The 16,111-nt window shown below is 37.7% G+C and overlaps 2 protein-coding genes across 5 annotated transcripts; one reads left to right on the forward strand and one right to left on the reverse strand.

Annotated features, from left to right (window-relative positions):
• Window positions 1-1,943: 1,943 nt before the first annotated feature.
• LOC143368333 (CCA tRNA nucleotidyltransferase 1, mitochondrial) lies at window positions 1,944-4,664 on the forward strand. Of its 2 annotated transcripts, none has more exons than XM_076810928.1 (7): window positions 1,944-2,100; window positions 2,170-2,320; window positions 2,522-2,837; window positions 2,937-3,213; window positions 3,310-3,504; window positions 3,646-4,008; window positions 4,291-4,664. In XM_076810928.1, the coding sequence occupies exons 2-7, from the start codon at window positions 2,264-2,266 to the stop codon at window positions 4,463-4,465; spliced, it is 1,383 nt and encodes a 460-aa protein (XP_076667043.1). In that variant the 5' UTR covers window positions 1,944-2,100; window positions 2,170-2,263; the 3' UTR covers window positions 4,466-4,664. The 2 variants fall into 2 exon arrangements, with proteins under 2 accessions (XP_076667043.1, XP_076667045.1); XM_076810930.1 differs by having other exon boundaries at window positions 1,946-2,100; window positions 2,223-2,320.
• Tfiia-l (transcription factor IIA L) lies at window positions 4,627-8,762 on the reverse strand. Of its 3 annotated transcripts, none has more exons than XM_076810941.1 (7): window positions 8,576-8,762; window positions 7,567-7,777; window positions 6,427-6,741; window positions 6,072-6,280; window positions 5,717-5,860; window positions 5,481-5,570; window positions 4,627-5,360 (listed from the first exon to the last, which is right to left on the reverse strand). In XM_076810941.1, the coding sequence occupies exons 1-7, from the start codon at window positions 8,597-8,599 to the stop codon at window positions 5,253-5,255; spliced, it is 1,101 nt and encodes a 366-aa protein (XP_076667056.1). In that variant the 5' UTR covers window positions 8,600-8,762; the 3' UTR covers window positions 4,627-5,252. The 3 variants fall into 3 exon arrangements, with proteins under 3 accessions (XP_076667056.1, XP_076667058.1, XP_076667057.1); XM_076810943.1 differs by lacking the exon at window positions 8,576-8,762 and adding an exon at window positions 8,419-8,547; XM_076810942.1 differs by lacking the exon at window positions 8,576-8,762 and adding an exon at window positions 8,217-8,350.
• Window positions 8,763-16,111: the final 7,349 nt, after the last annotated feature.

Consider the following 16,111-nt stretch of genomic DNA (forward strand, 5'->3'; position numbering starts at 1 on the left):
GTGAGAATGTGAAAAAGTAAGGATTAGCACGCCGAGCACTATGTATAGCGGGCAGTGAAGAATCGAGATGAAAACAATCCCTAGGGCGGTATTCTCAGTCGTTACTTATTCTTAAGATCGTCTTAAGCATGCGGCATCCTCTACTAGTCTACGAGGTTAGTAGAGGATACCGTATGCTTAAGACGATCTTAAGAATAAGCAACGGCTGAGAATACCGCCCCTAGACCGTGAGACTTTTATACTTTGAACTTTGAACCCCTTCGAACCCCTTCTAATTCGCGAACGAGGCACGATCCTGATAAAAAAATGAACTTAATAATTGGCGATATACGGAATTTGATCGACAAACGATAGAGAATGGCTTATTTATGATTTCAATTCGACAGCCTCGACGCCAGGTGCGATTAATAGCGAGTGTCTGTCTGTCTGCCCGTGCGCACGAACTTTTGTACTAAATAATGCGGTGTGTATCGTACAGCGAAGAGAGAAATAAAGAATTTAATATTATCGAAAAGATGAAGAGTAGAATTGTTTTTATCGAGTGTTCTAACATTTTTATACACGCTTTGTCTACAATACATTCTGACGCGAGCTGGGGGTTCATGAGGACAGGGTTCGGCGGGCTTAACCCACAGTGATGAAAGGGGAAACACCTACAGGAGTGGTGGTAATGTGTGCGTGAACCGACACCAGCGCCAAGTAGGGGTGTTCGATTCACCTCAAAGAATCGATTCAAAATCGAATTATAAGAATCGATCCTTCTAAAAAATCTAAACCAAAGAATCGATTCTGGAAGAATCGAGATGAAAAGAATCGCCATAAAACTTTTTTTCCAAAATTAGTACATATACATAGAAGTCGGATTTGAATCATTTTGAAAGAATCAATATAAAAAATACTTTTACAAGGAACAATTTGGGATAGTTGTTGAAGGGCATTGTATTGAGTAGAAGAAATATTTTGCTATTCATTTTAAATATTTTATTCATCAAGTAATTGCCATTCTTTCATTGATAAGGAATTTAAAAACAATAATTGCTGTAAATGTTCATGTGATAAACTATTTCTGTGATCGGTTAAAATATTTCCGGCTTTGGAAAATGCACAAGGAAGGAGGAAGGAAGAAGGAAGAATGGTAAAGAAAGATCCAGAACCGTCCAGAATTATCCAGAACATGAGAATCGTTTATAAATTTGGCGGGAAACGTATAAAACCAGGAAAATCTACGCAAAAAGCAGTTTGGTCCTTTCACTGGTGGCAATTAATTCCCTCAGACGGCAAAAAATCGATTGTCGATTCTAAGAATCATGAAAGAATCGATTCTGGGGAAAATCGGATGCCAAAGAATCGATTTTTTGAAGAATCGAATCGGAATCGGACACCCCTAGCGCCAAGCCAGTCAAATGGCGCCAACGCGAACCGACACCACGGCCAACCAGCGTCACCGGGAAATAGATGTCGACGCTGATTGGCCCCGTGGTTAGTGATCCTCCAGGGAGTGATCGGTATAACCGCAGCCATTTCTGGCAAAACCGGAAATAATATAACCTAAACATTCACTAAATTGCCTGCTTTCCAAGTTGCTTGTTTATCTATCTCTTTCTATCCGGATTTCTGTATCTTTCTTTTTTACAGTTTCTTTCTCCGTCTACTTGCGTTGGCGCTGGCGTCGGCTGGCTGACGTCACGACATTTTCACTCGTGTATTAACGCCACTCCCGTAGGTGTTCCCCTCCACTACGAGCTACGAGTAGGATTTATTTAGGAATTCCAGACCATCTATGTTCGAGAATATGCTTCAAAATGTTTTTCGAACGATAACATCACGACTGGTATCGACATAATCAATCGAGATTAATTACGCATTGATTTTTAAGTTAATTATTGAATTTATTAAGTCACATGTGTGCTTGGTGATTTCGTGTGGAATTGATCTCGATCGAAAGGGGCGTGCATCTGGTTATGCGATCGGAATACTCACTTCTTGAGACGTAACCTATAAATGTTTGAAAAGCAAACAATAACGAGTTAAATAGTCGTATTCACTGTGTATAACGATGAATCCGTAAAGGCTAATACGTACCTACATTTAATATAAAAAGTATGCCTATTGAGAATGAATATTTATATAATGTATAACAATAGTATTTAAAAATGTATATGTAAATAGGTGTACATCGATGAGATAGACATGTCTGTTAACGCAATAAATTAACTGAATAGGAATGGAATGTAAAGGAGCATCGGACACGATTTTGTAAGCAATGTTAACCGCCTTTATTCGTCCAAATTATTTCACTGCAAGTTATTTCGTAATACGAGTAAGTGTACTTCATCCCTGTTTAAATGTTTATGAAATCGAAATGGTGAGGTAGACATTTAAATGTCAATGTTTGAATTAAACACCGTACGTTTTCAATGGACACTCGCGCAGATCGATTAACTTGAATGTAATAATTGTGTAGTCTGGGAAACAGGTGGACGTGCTGTTACGATTAATATAATTTGGTAATTTTGGGAAGGTGTGCCGCCACTACCGTTCGCAAAGGACCAAGGCGAGAGACGATAAAATGCCACCGAGCCGAGATGATCCAGTGATTAAAAACTTGGACGACCCACTGTTTCGTTCTCTGTTCACGCGAGAACTTAAAATCTTGGCAGGATTATTTAAGGAACGAAATTATGAATTGAGAATCGCCGGAGGCGCCGTTAGGGACATCTTAATGGGCGTGAAACCTATGGACCTAGATTTCGCGACGACTGCTACGCCGGACCAGATGAAAACTATGTTCGAAGAGGAGCAAATCAGAATGATTAATAACAAAGGAGAGAAACATGGTAATGGTCACGGACAGACAGATCGTCGTTACACGTTGGTAGTTGATATCGAAGCGAAGATGTCCGCTTTGAATAAATTTGCCTGAAAACGAATTTTAGGAACGGTTACTTCAAGAATCAACGACAAGGAAAATTTCGAAGTAACTACGCTCAGGATCGACAAGATCACCGACGGTAGGCACGCGGAGGTCGTATTTACAAACGATTGGAAGTTGGATGCTCTGCGTAGAGACCTAACGATAAATTCCATGTTTCTCGACCTCGAGGGAAGGATATATGACTATTTCTTTGGGTACGATGATTTGCAAAAGAAACGAGTCGTTTTTGTTGGTAATCCAGTGACGAGAATTCAGGAAGATTACCTCAGGATCTTAAGGTATTACGCGCGCGCGTAATGATTACGTTTCGCTGGAATCCTGGTGCGTATAACATATAACGTATTTATCTGCAAGATATCCACGCTATTCCGTAGGTACTTTCGTTTTTATGGAAGAATCGCGGAACGATCAGATTGTCACGAGGAGTCGACGATAACGGCAATAAAAGAAAACATACATGGCTTGAAAAGCATATCCGGAGAAAGAATCTGGTGTGAATGGTCAAAAATCCTTTCTGGGAATTATGCGAAAGAGCTGACCTTAAAAATGTTGGAATGCGGGATTGCAAAGTAATATGCGTTACGGATCGATGATCATAAGCTTTTCCTTTCGGTTGCGTAGTTGTCGTAGTCGTGGTCGACGTCTCGCAGTAAATATACTAAACTTAAAATTCTCGCTAACAGATAAAATTAATCAATGAAACTTTCCAGGTATATTGGACTTCCGGAGAAGCCAGATATAAAAAACTTTGAGGATGTTTACGATGCGTCTAAGAAAAAGAACGTTTCTCTGCACCCGATTTCTCTTTGCGCCACGATGTTGAAAAATGAGGACCAAGTGATTAATCTTCATAACAGATTGAAGCTTTCCGCCTATGAAAGAGATCTGGCGCTATTTCTAGTACAATTTTGGGAAGACAGACCCGGGTTGAGAGACCCTCTAAAATTTTATAAAAGCATTCTCATTCATTGGAAGGGGAACACTATTAATGCAAAAAGTTACATTTGCGAGTTATTTAGGTGCAAGCAACTGTTTGGTTTACTCGAAGAATTCGAGAAAGTTACGATACCAAAGTACGATGATAATGAATTCGTAGGAATACAAGCGCTTCGTAACGGGGTGGAATATCTCTCTCTGTGTGTGTGTCTGTGTCTGTGTGTGTGTGTGTGTGTGTGTGTGTGTGTGTGTGTGTGTGTGTGTGTGTGTGTGTGTGTGTGTGTGTGTGTGTGTGTGTGTGTGTGTGTGTGTGTGTGTGTGTGTGTGTGTGTGTGTGTGTGTGTGTGTGTGTGTGTGTGTGTACGCGCGTATACGCGTACCGCGTACGAACGTAAAAGCTTCCTTTCTTCTGTTCGCAGATTCCCGGTTAGCGGGCACATGCTGAAAGATCAAGTTACGAAGCGAAAGGTAATGGGCATTGTCATCAAAGAACTGAAGGACATTTGGTTGGAGAAAAATTTCGATGTGACCGAAAAGGAGTTGCTGGAGAACGTGCCACGGATTATCAGTGAAATAGAAGATAAAGGACAATGAGCGTGAGAATTAGCACGAAGAATAGCGTGTTGAAACGTTGAACAGGAAGAAAATTATGATACACGACTCCGCGCAAGGATTACGGAAAAGGAAATACAATAATTATTATACATCATTAACAATACATAATCGCCGTAGGAAATATTTTGTATTAAGACCTCTTTCGTAACAGTATAAGACACATTTATTTTCAAGAGCATCACATACTTGTGGTAGATTGCAATCCCTTAGAATCTATTTACATAGTAAACTCACGTGAAAAAACCCGCAATCGGACTCCTGAAAATATAATTTAACACTCTGTTCCCATTATCGAGCTCTTAATTACGCCGATGGAGCCTCATTTACTCGAGGTTGATATTCTTTCTAACTTTGATTTAACATTAACAGTGGAATGAGTTTAACTTCTCACATTCGTTCAACCTTTCAAGTCCCCTCTTATCTGAACGACTGAAAATATATCGCTGATCCGAGAGGAGTTCGCGGGGGGGGGGGGGGGGGGCAGGCGCAGGCGCAGAGAAATGTTCTCCGTTCGAAAGGCGAGAGTAACCGAGGGTCCAACGGCATCCATCCTTAACTCGAAAGGAACAAGCATTCTAATCGAGCCTATCGGTAATAACTTCAAAATAATTATGGACATTCTTGACCCGTCAAAAATCGCTGTTCTAAATCGAAAGAAATTGTAATGTTTCTCGAAGCACACGTCTCTGGAGACACGAATCTTTATATCAGTTTCACGTGAACACATTATCGAGGTCGATCATTTCAGTTTGATATATATTATTCTTTACCATTCCGCATCACCGTTCATTTTCTGAAAAACGTAATCCTTACCGCTGAGGTTCATTATGCCGTCTTTGAGGTAAAACTTCCATTTGTTTCTACTCCTTGTTATCTGAAAGTTCATTCCCCGCGTTTAATTAAGAATCATTTAATAACTTTTAAAAGAGAAGCTTATTCTATTCTATTTTCCATATAATTAATTTCTTCAAATAATTATTTAGTTCGGGTGTACCTTGTCATATTGACAAACGACTACGTTATCGGTATCAAAAAGATCCGCAGGGTCGTCATCTGTTACGTCATCTTCCGAATTTAGTGGTTCCTAAAACAGAATGGAGGAACTGTTACGAATCAGTAAAGCATTCAGGGATGTCCTTTGCGATTGGAAAATCGTTTATTAGTGGTGGGAATTTGTTCGTTCGATAGGAAAAATATGAGACACCTAAAATACTAGATGAATCTCAATACCTCTTCTCTCGCAGCAGCTTCATCGTTCTCTTCTTCTTCTTTATCGTCGAGATCTTCCTCCTCATCTTCGTTATCTTCTTCCTCCTCTTCTTCATCATCGTCCGATGAATCTCCAAGCGGCCCATCTAATTGTGCTATGTTATTCTATTCGCGACGTAGTAAAAAGAAAATATTGATTATCACTCGCGAAAAGAACGCTGAATTCTACAAGGCGTGTATCGTACACAGCTAATACGATTTCAACTGTGTGAAGTAATAAAGCCAAATCAAGCTTCGTTTCCGGGATAAAAATAAGAGTGCTTCCTTTTCGATACACCGTAAAGGTATTAAATGCAAAATTCTTTTTATCAATTACCTGAGTTTGAACAGGCCGTTGAGAGACGTTGTTATTTGTACTCTGCGTGACAACCTGAATAGGCTGACTAACTTGGAGAGGCGCCAATGTCGCTTGACCCTGAAGCGTGGAATTGACGTGCTGCTGGAGCAACGTGGAAGCCAAATTCGCTGGCAGTCCCATTGCGGCTGAAATAACTGGACCCGTCAGGATTGTATGCAACTGATTACCTGCGAATGTACATACGATTTGATCGATCGCGTTAATCGTTCCGCTTCCATCTCTCAGTTGCTAATAGACTCCATGGCAACTGAGCGTGTGCAAAGTTTACGATTCAATGCTATTATTGCGTACGTATAAAACTATTTGGATATACCTTGAATCGCAGATGCAGGAACCTGAATGGTCAGAACCCTTTGCGGAGCGTCTGGAACACCCGTCTGTGGCGGCAAAGTTATTTGAATAGGTACTTGCCGGTCCTGCATCACTGCCGACGTAGACGTCACTAATTGCTGCACCGGCGTGCCGGTATGCTGTTGCATTCCGGTCGTAGTCGGATGACATTGCGTTTGCGTTTGTTGTTGAGGCTGTTGCTGCTGTGCCTGTGCCTGTGGCTGTTGCTGCGACGCTTGTTGTTGAGGAGCCGAATTTCCTCCCGTTTGTTGTACAAAGTGGTTTCCTACATTCGCTCCTACGAGTAGAAACTATGCTGTCTATTTATAGATATTTTGCAACGTTTCCTATAACATACTGTTTGTGATAAAAAAAAAAAGGTAATTATTTAAAAGTGTTCCATCATCAGCGATTTCAATGATTTTTGGATATGTTGTCGGGGACACGATTCTGAACAACTTTATCCTATACATGTTACCGCCGCTCGACCTTCGTTTCCGAGATATTCGCGAAAAACTGCTGCTACTAAAACAATGTTTTCTGCCGTATACCTACCTACAGTACGCGTCCGTGGCAGCGCATGCCCCAGCATGGGACAAAACAAATGACGAAGCTGACCTTCGTTTCCGAGATAGTTGCGAAAAACTTTTTTGTGACTTATTTCGACGCAACGCATTCCACTTTCCAACTTGTCTTGTCCCAGGTGTTAGTATTGGTTGGGGCTAGATAGCATGATAGCGAACCGATACGAGTCGGGGTGTTAACGGGCATTCGCAAGTTTCTGATTCAAATCTCTAAACTCAAATCAGTTCTATATCATGCTTTACGCGCCCCCCGCACTAATCTAGCCCCAACCAGTACTACTACCCGGGACAAGTTGGAAAGTGGAATGCGTCGCGCCGGAATAAATCAACAAAAGTTTTTGGCAAATATCTGGAAAACGAAGGTTGTGCGGCGGTAACATATATAGGATAAACTTGGTCAGCAGAATCGTGTCCCCGACAACATATCCAAAAATCATTGAAATCGGTGAGGACGGAAAACTTCTAATTACCAAGAAAAAAAAAACATCAGATCGCAATTCCAATAACATCCTTACAGAAGCTTGCGCAAACCTATGTACCTTTATTAACAGACACAGCCTTGTGCGTATTTATTTGGGGGACCTGGGGCTCCGGAGGATCTGGATTAAGTTCGACAGCTTTGCTAGACATTAATTTTGTTTCCCATATTTGTTTCAGCTCCTGTAGTACTTGTTCGTCTACCCCCTCGTCTATAAAGGATTCCCTTACGCCCGATATAACATCCTCTATCACGGTATTATACAATTTTAGCTGCAACATTAACATACATTTTATCGTCGAAGAAAACCGGACCCAAAACCACTGGATTAATCTTATAAAACTACCCTTAATTAAAGACCCTTCTTAAACTTCATCTTACGCCTGTCTTTCAACTTCTCTATTTAGTTACTTCTAATCCATCGATATAGGATTACAAACTAACGAGCTTTATAAAATAAACGATTATCGATCGAACTCTAATCTTTAATAAAAGTAATATACACAGCTTCGCGAGAGATACCTATATTTTCAAATATTTTATAAACTCGTTACTCTACTATATTCTAAGAAATCCCATTTACTACAGCGTGTAATGGAAACGGTATTTGCAGTATCACGATATTGAATTTTCTAATACAGTGTACTCGGGCCGTTTACAAAAGGTTAACCGCAATTATTGAAATTTCAAAGCACCACAGTAAATCCTAACCTATTGTCACTGAATAAAATCTTTGGGATATGGTTTCGTACGAGAAACAGAATGGCAATAAAGTTGGGAAATATTCGGTCTGAAGCTTCTATCGGCGTAGATGTTGTAACTGTAATATTAGAGGCTAAAAAATTTACGATTCGTAAGTTAGAGGTCTGCTCGGTAACGCGTGAATTAATTATGAGTAATTATAAGAACGTACGGCTTTGATAGGAGTAAAAGGATTAACGATGTGGATTACGATGATAGAGGTGATGAGAAAAGATTAAGTAATAAAAATTGTCATTGTCGTCATTGAGACGATCATAATTAACTGTTCCTTCGATCGGTCATTGGTTTTGTTCATATTTGTTACTCACCACGCTTGTCTGACTGAGGGCCATAGCGAGGATAATTCGTATTGTCTAATTAGAGAAACAATAGGAATAATCCAACGAATAAATCAGCCCCAGTTCAGATGCCGATCCGCGGTAGCATCGCTCTTTTATATACCGTGGACACGTCTCCCATTCCACCTGACTCTACCGTGAACTGAGAACGGCCATCTCAAGGGAAATCAATATGCCCAACATCGAGGAAATAAAGTTCTGCAAGCTACCTAGAAAGAAAACGGGTGTGTTCCGATTCACGCATACTGCGCTGATACGTATTTTAGCGGTGAATTTAAGATCAGAACGCGGGTTGGTGGCCGTGGAGCGCTGACCGCTCTGCTCGTCGGAATGCAGGTGTTTTAAAATAATTCTAGGCACACAGAAATTCCTGAGTTAAACTGTGAAGTTTATTTAGACTATTTAGGATGCTGGTTAGCGACGGATGAATGTGTCGTCCAAGAAACAGCCCCGAGCTTGTCGACGAAGTCGACGCCAAGATCCTCCTGGTCCTACCATAGATCCTTGTTATCCAATCAGAACGATGATATCCTTCGAGCTTCGGCTGGTGGTCGAGGCATGTTTTCTGAGTACATAGTTTACATATATATCTAAAAGGTAGGTAAGCGCAAACCTCAGGGTTAAGAAGACGTCGCCCGAACAAAGTTTATGACTTTATGACTTTCGGCCCTTCCCGACCAGAGTTTTTACCCTTACAGGACACCGGCAATTATTGAAAGCGCGGACAGAAAACTAAGTGGTGCCCGCTCGACGAAACTTAGCACGTAGATGTGAAAGGAAAAGTTAAGCTATTTACTATCCTCGCCAGGCCTAACTGTAGTTTTCAAGGCTATTAAATGCAATCCCAGGCTCTCGTACGCCTTCTGAGTTCAGGCATCAGCTACCCGCATTATAAGGGCACGTTAAAAAACTAGCACGGAAAAAACCCTCGAGAAACACAACCCGCTCTACGTATTTATGAGTCTTGACAATAAACTAGAGCACTAAAAAGGTGAGTATGCGCATCCGCCATTTTGGGTCCTCTGCGGAGGGAAAACAAATACGAAGAGTCCGCTAAAACGTGAAAAATATTCATTAATTAATTGTTATTGTAATCAAAATAAAATATGATAATGAATTTGTGTGTTTTAGGTATAAAGGAATTAAAATGGTGGGCTGCCAGCGTGGCGTGGAAAACAGCTACCAGCGTAGCTATTTTAGAGTGGGGATCATTCGAGATGCTTAATGATTTGGTTACGCTTCTTAAGTTTAAATCTTTCGTATAAGTTATCTTATTAATAGTTATTACCTTCGAGTCATTAGATTCTCCGAATAAAACATGAATAGGCAGTCTCTCTACGGGCCTGAAAACGCTGCAACCTCCTCGTAGTGAGATCTGGTATTTGGTGAGAATAGAGCCGTTGCGATTGCTGCGATTGTCAAATATCCTAAGTAGTTAGATACAAGAATTTCTTTAACTTGTAATACTTTGATACAATGTAAAACTAAATGTATCTCGAAATGTTCGATTAAATCCTTCCTTTCCTTTCTTCCACATATATAAATATATAAAATAAAGATACGTGGAATTCTCAAGATACGTGAAATATTGGAGTTCAATAACGACGTTCACCCAAATTCCGGGGACGGATCGGACGGAAGAACTATTGAAATGCCATAGTATATCTTAATGTATTATTTCCATCGATTACTGGAATAGGTGGGAGGTCGTTCATCAAGATTCTACTGCAATACACTAACAATAAGTATCTGGACATATAGGTATACATAGAAAGAGCAGCGTGCATGGCTACAGCCGCGAAAAGTACATATTTTGCAAGGGACATTGCGATATAGGATTATCTCTGGCCTTTAGAAATTTCACGTTCCATAGTAAACAATTGAGGTCGACCGCAACCTCTACCAATGTGACAACATTGACGACAGGTGTAAGCCACGCAGTTCAACGTTAACCGCGGCAGCGATCGGATCAGTGAACGTGCCTACATATTATTTCGTGATTTCTCGATTCGTGCATTAATTTCATCGCGATTACTGGACTATGTGGGAGATCGTTCAACAAGATTCTACTACATTGCACTCAGTGCCCCCAGAGGACTATTTTGGAAAGACTTTACTCGATTCCACACACATCTTTCCACTACTGAGAGATGTTTAAAAACATGAACTGCTTTTGTAATCGTGTGCAATGCGATTGTAGAATCAGTGCTTATTTCGCGATAAAGTATTTCATAGTGCACAATGGCCCTGCGTGTTAGTAATGTGAACGCGAAAGTAAAGTCAGTGTTTTAACGCATCTAGAATTAATTCAGAGCACCAGTGCTCCTATTGCTTTTTCATCGCGAAAGTAATGTGACATATTTGGAAGTTGGACACATTCTATTTGGTACTGCTAAAAGGGGGTGCATGTCTGCATAGATAGCAGTCAGACTATTTTCAACGAACGGTGAGTGATACTTTTTCATTCTTTCAATTTTTCTGCATGCTATTGAACAAAACGATTGCTGTATTCGTATTATTGTTAGTATTCGTGAATAGTAACATTTAATGTGTGTGTGTTTCCAAATGTTTAATACACGTAGAAAAATACAATGAATAAATTTTAAATTCGCGCTAGGAGTTTTAATATCGTGTTTCAAACATTCTAAATTTCTTTTCTTTAATTTCACAATCATTCGGGATGCTTAATGTATCGAATACGAGTTACATTTCTGAAGTTGAACTCTTTCGTGCGAGTTCTTTCAAATCTTCTCTCTTAACAGTAATTACATTCGAGTCATTAGATTCGTTTAATAAACAATGACAGTCATTGTTGGTACTGCTTGGTCACTATGCTCGCTACTTTTGCTTGCCTAAATATAAAGACGCACTAGTGGCAATATTACGAGAAATCAAAAATGTCACTTTTACCACCTGATATCTCGACCTCGCATGGTCCCTTTATAAAATAATAGTATAATAATAAATGACTGCTGCCAAAGCAATCATTTATTCCAAAATTCTCCCCCTCCCCCCTGCATTAAACTAACTTTAAGCCACTAATCCAAAAATTTTATACATCGCGGAAGAACTTGTTTGGGTGCTTAGTTTTAACTAGCCATAGTCTTAGCAATACGTTTTAGTTTAAGAACTTTAATCGTAAGACTTTTTCCAAATTTTCAAAAATGTATCGTAATGTGGTCGAATATGGACCAGAAATATTTCGTAGGTACATCCGCGTTGGTGTGCCTGGACTTGGTAACGTTTTCCAATGCATTGCGTCTTGCAAAACGTTATCGATCTAGTTTAAGGGTCCAGATCGAGCCAAACTTACATTCGGTGAGTTTGGTTCGGTTTAGATATCTAATCAGAATTTTATTCTCTTTCGGGTAGGTATTTCTTCGATGGTTTTGCATGATTTATTTCATTTCGTTGATTTCTTCGATGGTTTTGAACTCTGTACGTCCTTGGCGACGTATTCCACGTTACATCATGAAAGCATGTCTTCCACAAAAATAATCTTGTTGTTTATATAAATTTTTATGTTAAATAAATTTGTTTTGCGTTAAATAAATCTGAATATCATAGCAAGGTCAAAACGCGTATGTGTTCGTGTATGTATCTTGTTTTGTTGTGATCCTTCTTTCTCGGTCGTTACACGGAATACGTTTATAAAATGATTTTTAAATTGTTACGCTAACAGAATCATTTGTAACTCGCGGGTTTCGAATGACCTAATTTTACACTTTTCGAATTCTAATTCTAAATAATACATTATAAATAAAGTTAAATTAATTTTTAAAATTATACATAAAGTAGAAGTATAAGGAAGCGATTGAAGGTGAAAAGAGATTTCTTTATTGATAATAATTCCATAAACTTCAGTATTTAATAACATTGAAAGTTAGGTTATTGCTTGAAATCATTATACGTACACATTTAAGAAATTTCTACAATTTCAGCAGTCGCTATTCGTTTAAAATCTCTGCAATTTCAGAAGTCGCTATTCGTTTACAATCTCTACAATTTCAGCAGTCGCTATTCGTTTACAAACTCTACAATTTCAGCAGTCGTATACATTTAAAAAATTTCTACAATTACAGCAGTCGCGATTCATTTATAATCTCTACAATTTCAGTAGTCGGTACACATTTAAAAAATTTCTACAATTACAGCAGTCGTGATTCGTTTATAATCTCTACAATTTCAGTAGCCGGTACACATTTAAAAAATTTCTACAATTACAGCAGTCGTATACATTTAAAAAATTTCTACAATTACAGCAGTCGCGATTCATTTATAATCTCTACAATTTCAGTAGTCGGTACACATTTAAAAAATTTCTACAATTACAGCAGTCGTGATTCGTTTATAATCTCTACAATTTCAGTAGCCGGTACACATTTAAAAAATTTCTACAATTACAGCAGTCGCGATTCGTTTACAATCTCTACAATTTCAGGACTCGGTACACATTTAAAAAATTTCTACAAATTAAGCAGTCGGTACACATTTAAAAAATTTCTACTATATCAGCTGTCGTACACATTTAAAAAATTTCTACAATTACAGCATTCGCGATTCGTTTATAATCTCTAGAATTTCAGTAGTCGGTACACATTTTAAAAATTTCTACAATTACAGCAGACGTACACATTTAAAAAATTTCTACAAATACAGCAGTCGCTATTCATTTACAATCTCTACAATTTCAGGTCTTGGTACACATTTAAAAAATTTCTACAAATTCAGCAGTCGCTATTCGTTTACAATCTCTACAATTACAGCAGTCGCTATTCGTTTACAACGTCTACAATTTTAGCAGTCGTGCACATTTAAAAAATTTCTACACTTTTAACAGACGGTACACATTTAAAAAATTTCTACAATAACAGCAGTCGTACACATTTATAAAATTTCTACAAGGTCAGCAGTCGTGCACATTTAAAAAATTTCTACAATTTCAGCAGATGGTACACGTTTTAAAAGTTTCTACAAATCCAGCAGTCGCTATTCGTTTACAATCTCTACAATTACAGCAGTCGCTATTCGTTTACAATCTCTACAATTTCAGGACTCGGTACACATTTAAAAAATTTCTACAATTTCAATAGTCGCTATTCGTATACAATCTCTACAATTTCAGCAGACGGTACGCATTTAAAAAATTTCTACACTTTTAACAGACGGTACACATTTAAAAAATTTCTACAATAACAGCAGTCGTACACATTTATAAAATTTCTACAAGTTCAGCAGTCGTGCACATTTAAAAAATTTCTACAATTTCAGCAGATGGTACACGTTTTAAAAGTTTCTACAAATCCAGCAGTCGCTATTCGTTTACAATCTTTACAATTTCAGGTCTTGGTACACATTTAAAAAATTTCTACAAATTCAGCAGTCGCTATTCGTTTACAATCTCTACAATTACAGCAGTCGTTATTCGTTTACAATCTCTACAATTTCAGCAGACGGTACGCATTTAAAAAATTTCTACACTTTTAACAGACGGTACACATTTATAAAATTTCTACAATTTCAGCAGTCGTACACATTTATAAAATTTCTACAATTTCAGCAGTCGCGTGCACATTCAAAAAATTTCTACAATTTCAGCAGATGGTACACATTTTAAAAGTTTCTACAAATCCAGCAGTCGCTATTCGTTTACAATCTCTACAATTACAGTAGTCGGTACACATTTAAAAAATTTCTACACTTTTAACAGACGGTACACATTTAAAAAATTTCTACAATAACAGCAGTCGTACACATTTATAAAATTTCTACAAGTTCAGCAGTCGTGCACATTTAAAAAATTTCTACAATTTCAGCAGATGGTACACGTTTTAAAAGTTTCTACAAATCCAGCAGTCGCTATTCGTTTACAATCTCTACAATTTCAGGTCTTGGTACACATTTAAAAAATTTCTACAAATTCAGCAGTCGCTATTCGTTTACAATCTCTACAATTACAGCAGTCGTTATTCGTTTACAATCTCTACAATATCAGTAGTCGGTACACATTTAAAAAATTTCTACAATTTCAATAGTCGCTATTCGTATACAATCTCTACAATTTCAGCAGAGGGTACACATTTAAACAATTTCTACACTTTTAACAGACGGTACACATTTATAAAATTTCTACAATTTCAGCAGTCGTACACATTTATAAAATTTCTACAATTTCAGCAGTTGTGCACATTCAAAAAATTTCTACAATTTCAGCAGATTGTACACATTTTAAAAGTTTCTACAAAACCAGCAGTCGCTATTCGTTTACAATCTCAACGATTACAGCAGTCGCTATTCGTATACAATCTCTACAATTTCAGCAGACGGTACACATTTAAAAAATTTCTACACTTTTAACAGACGGTACACATTTATAAAATTTCTACAAATTCAGCAGTCGTGCACATTTATAAAATTTCTTCAATTTCAGCAGTCGCAATTCGTTTACAATCTCTACAATTACAGAAGTCGCTATTCATTTAAAATCTCTACAATTTCAGCAGGCATACACTTTTAAAAAAATTTCTACAATTACAGCAGTCGCTATTCGTTTACAATCATGTTTTTTTTTATACTTTTTTATACTTTTCTTATGTTTTTTTATTACTTTTTTATACTTTTCTTGAGTTTTTCTTATGTTTTTTATACTTTTTTAAATACTTTTCTTATGTTTTTTATTTTATTTTTTATACTTTTTAATACTTTTCTTAGGTTTTTTTAATACTTTTTTATACTTTTTTATACTTTTCTCATGTTTTTTTCTACTTTTCTTGTGTTTTTTTTTATGTTTTTATACATTTTTTATACCTTTCTTGTGTTTTTTTTCTACTTTTTTCTACTTTTTTCCACTTTTTTACTTGTTTCAGCGGGTTCGTTCTGGGTTAGGTCTGGTTTATCCTGCTTTTTTGTAACCCAGACCTCCCCCACAATGTTTTTTATACAATTTTTTCTAATTTTTTCAATTTTTTTTCTAATTTTTTCCACTTTTTTACTAGTTTCACCGGGTTCGTCCTGGGTTAGGTCTGGTTTTTCTTGCTTGTTTATGGGTTAGGTCTGGTTTTTCCTGCTTTTTTGTAACCCAGACCTCCCCCACAATGTTTTTTATACAATTTTTTCTAATTTTTTCAATTTTTGTTCCAATTTTTTCCACTTTTTTACTAGTTTCACCGGGTTCGTCCTGGGTTAGGTCTGGTTTTTCTTGCTTGTTTATGGGTTAGGTCTGGTTTTTCCTGCTTTTTTGTAACCCAGACCTCCCCCACAATGTTTTTTATACAATTTTTTCTAATTTTTTCAATTTTTTTTCTAATTTTTTCCACTTTTTTACTAGTTTCACCGGGTTCGTCCTGGGTTAGGTCTGGTTTTTCTTGCTTGTTTATGGGTTAGGTCTGGTTTTTCCTGCTTTTTTGTAACCCAGACCTCCCCCACAATGTTTTTTATACAATTTTTTCTAATTTTTTCAATTTTTTTTCTAATTTTTTCCACTTTCTTACTAGTTTCACCGGGTTC

The sequence above is a fragment of the Andrena cerasifolii genome, chromosome 4, assembly GCF_050908995.1.
Source record: "Andrena cerasifolii isolate SP2316 chromosome 4, iyAndCera1_principal, whole genome shotgun sequence".
NCBI classification, from domain to species: domain Eukaryota; kingdom Metazoa; phylum Arthropoda; class Insecta; order Hymenoptera; family Andrenidae; genus Andrena; species Andrena cerasifolii.

Coding starts and splice junctions, on each gene's coding strand:
- Tfiia-l (XM_076810941.1), bottom strand. CDS start 8,599: ATGGCCCTCAGTCAGACAAGCGTG. Junction 6,281..6,426: donor TCCTGCATCTGCGATTCAAG/GTATATCCAAAT, acceptor GTACATTCGCAG/GTAATCAGTTGCATACAATC. Junction 5,571..5,716: donor AAGCTGCTGCGAGAGAAGAG/GTATTGAGATTC, acceptor ATTCTGTTTTAG/GAACCACTAAATTCGGAAGA.
- LOC143368333 (XM_076810928.1), top strand. CDS start 2,264: ATGTTAACCGCCTTTATTCGTCCAAATTATTTCACTGCAAGTTATTTC. Junction 2,321..2,521: donor CAAGTTATTTCGTAATACGA/GTAAGTGTACTT, acceptor AATTTTGGGAAG/GTGTGCCGCCACTACCGTTC. Junction 2,838..2,936: donor TAACAAAGGAGAGAAACATG/GTAATGGTCACG, acceptor AACGAATTTTAG/GAACGGTTACTTCAAGAATC.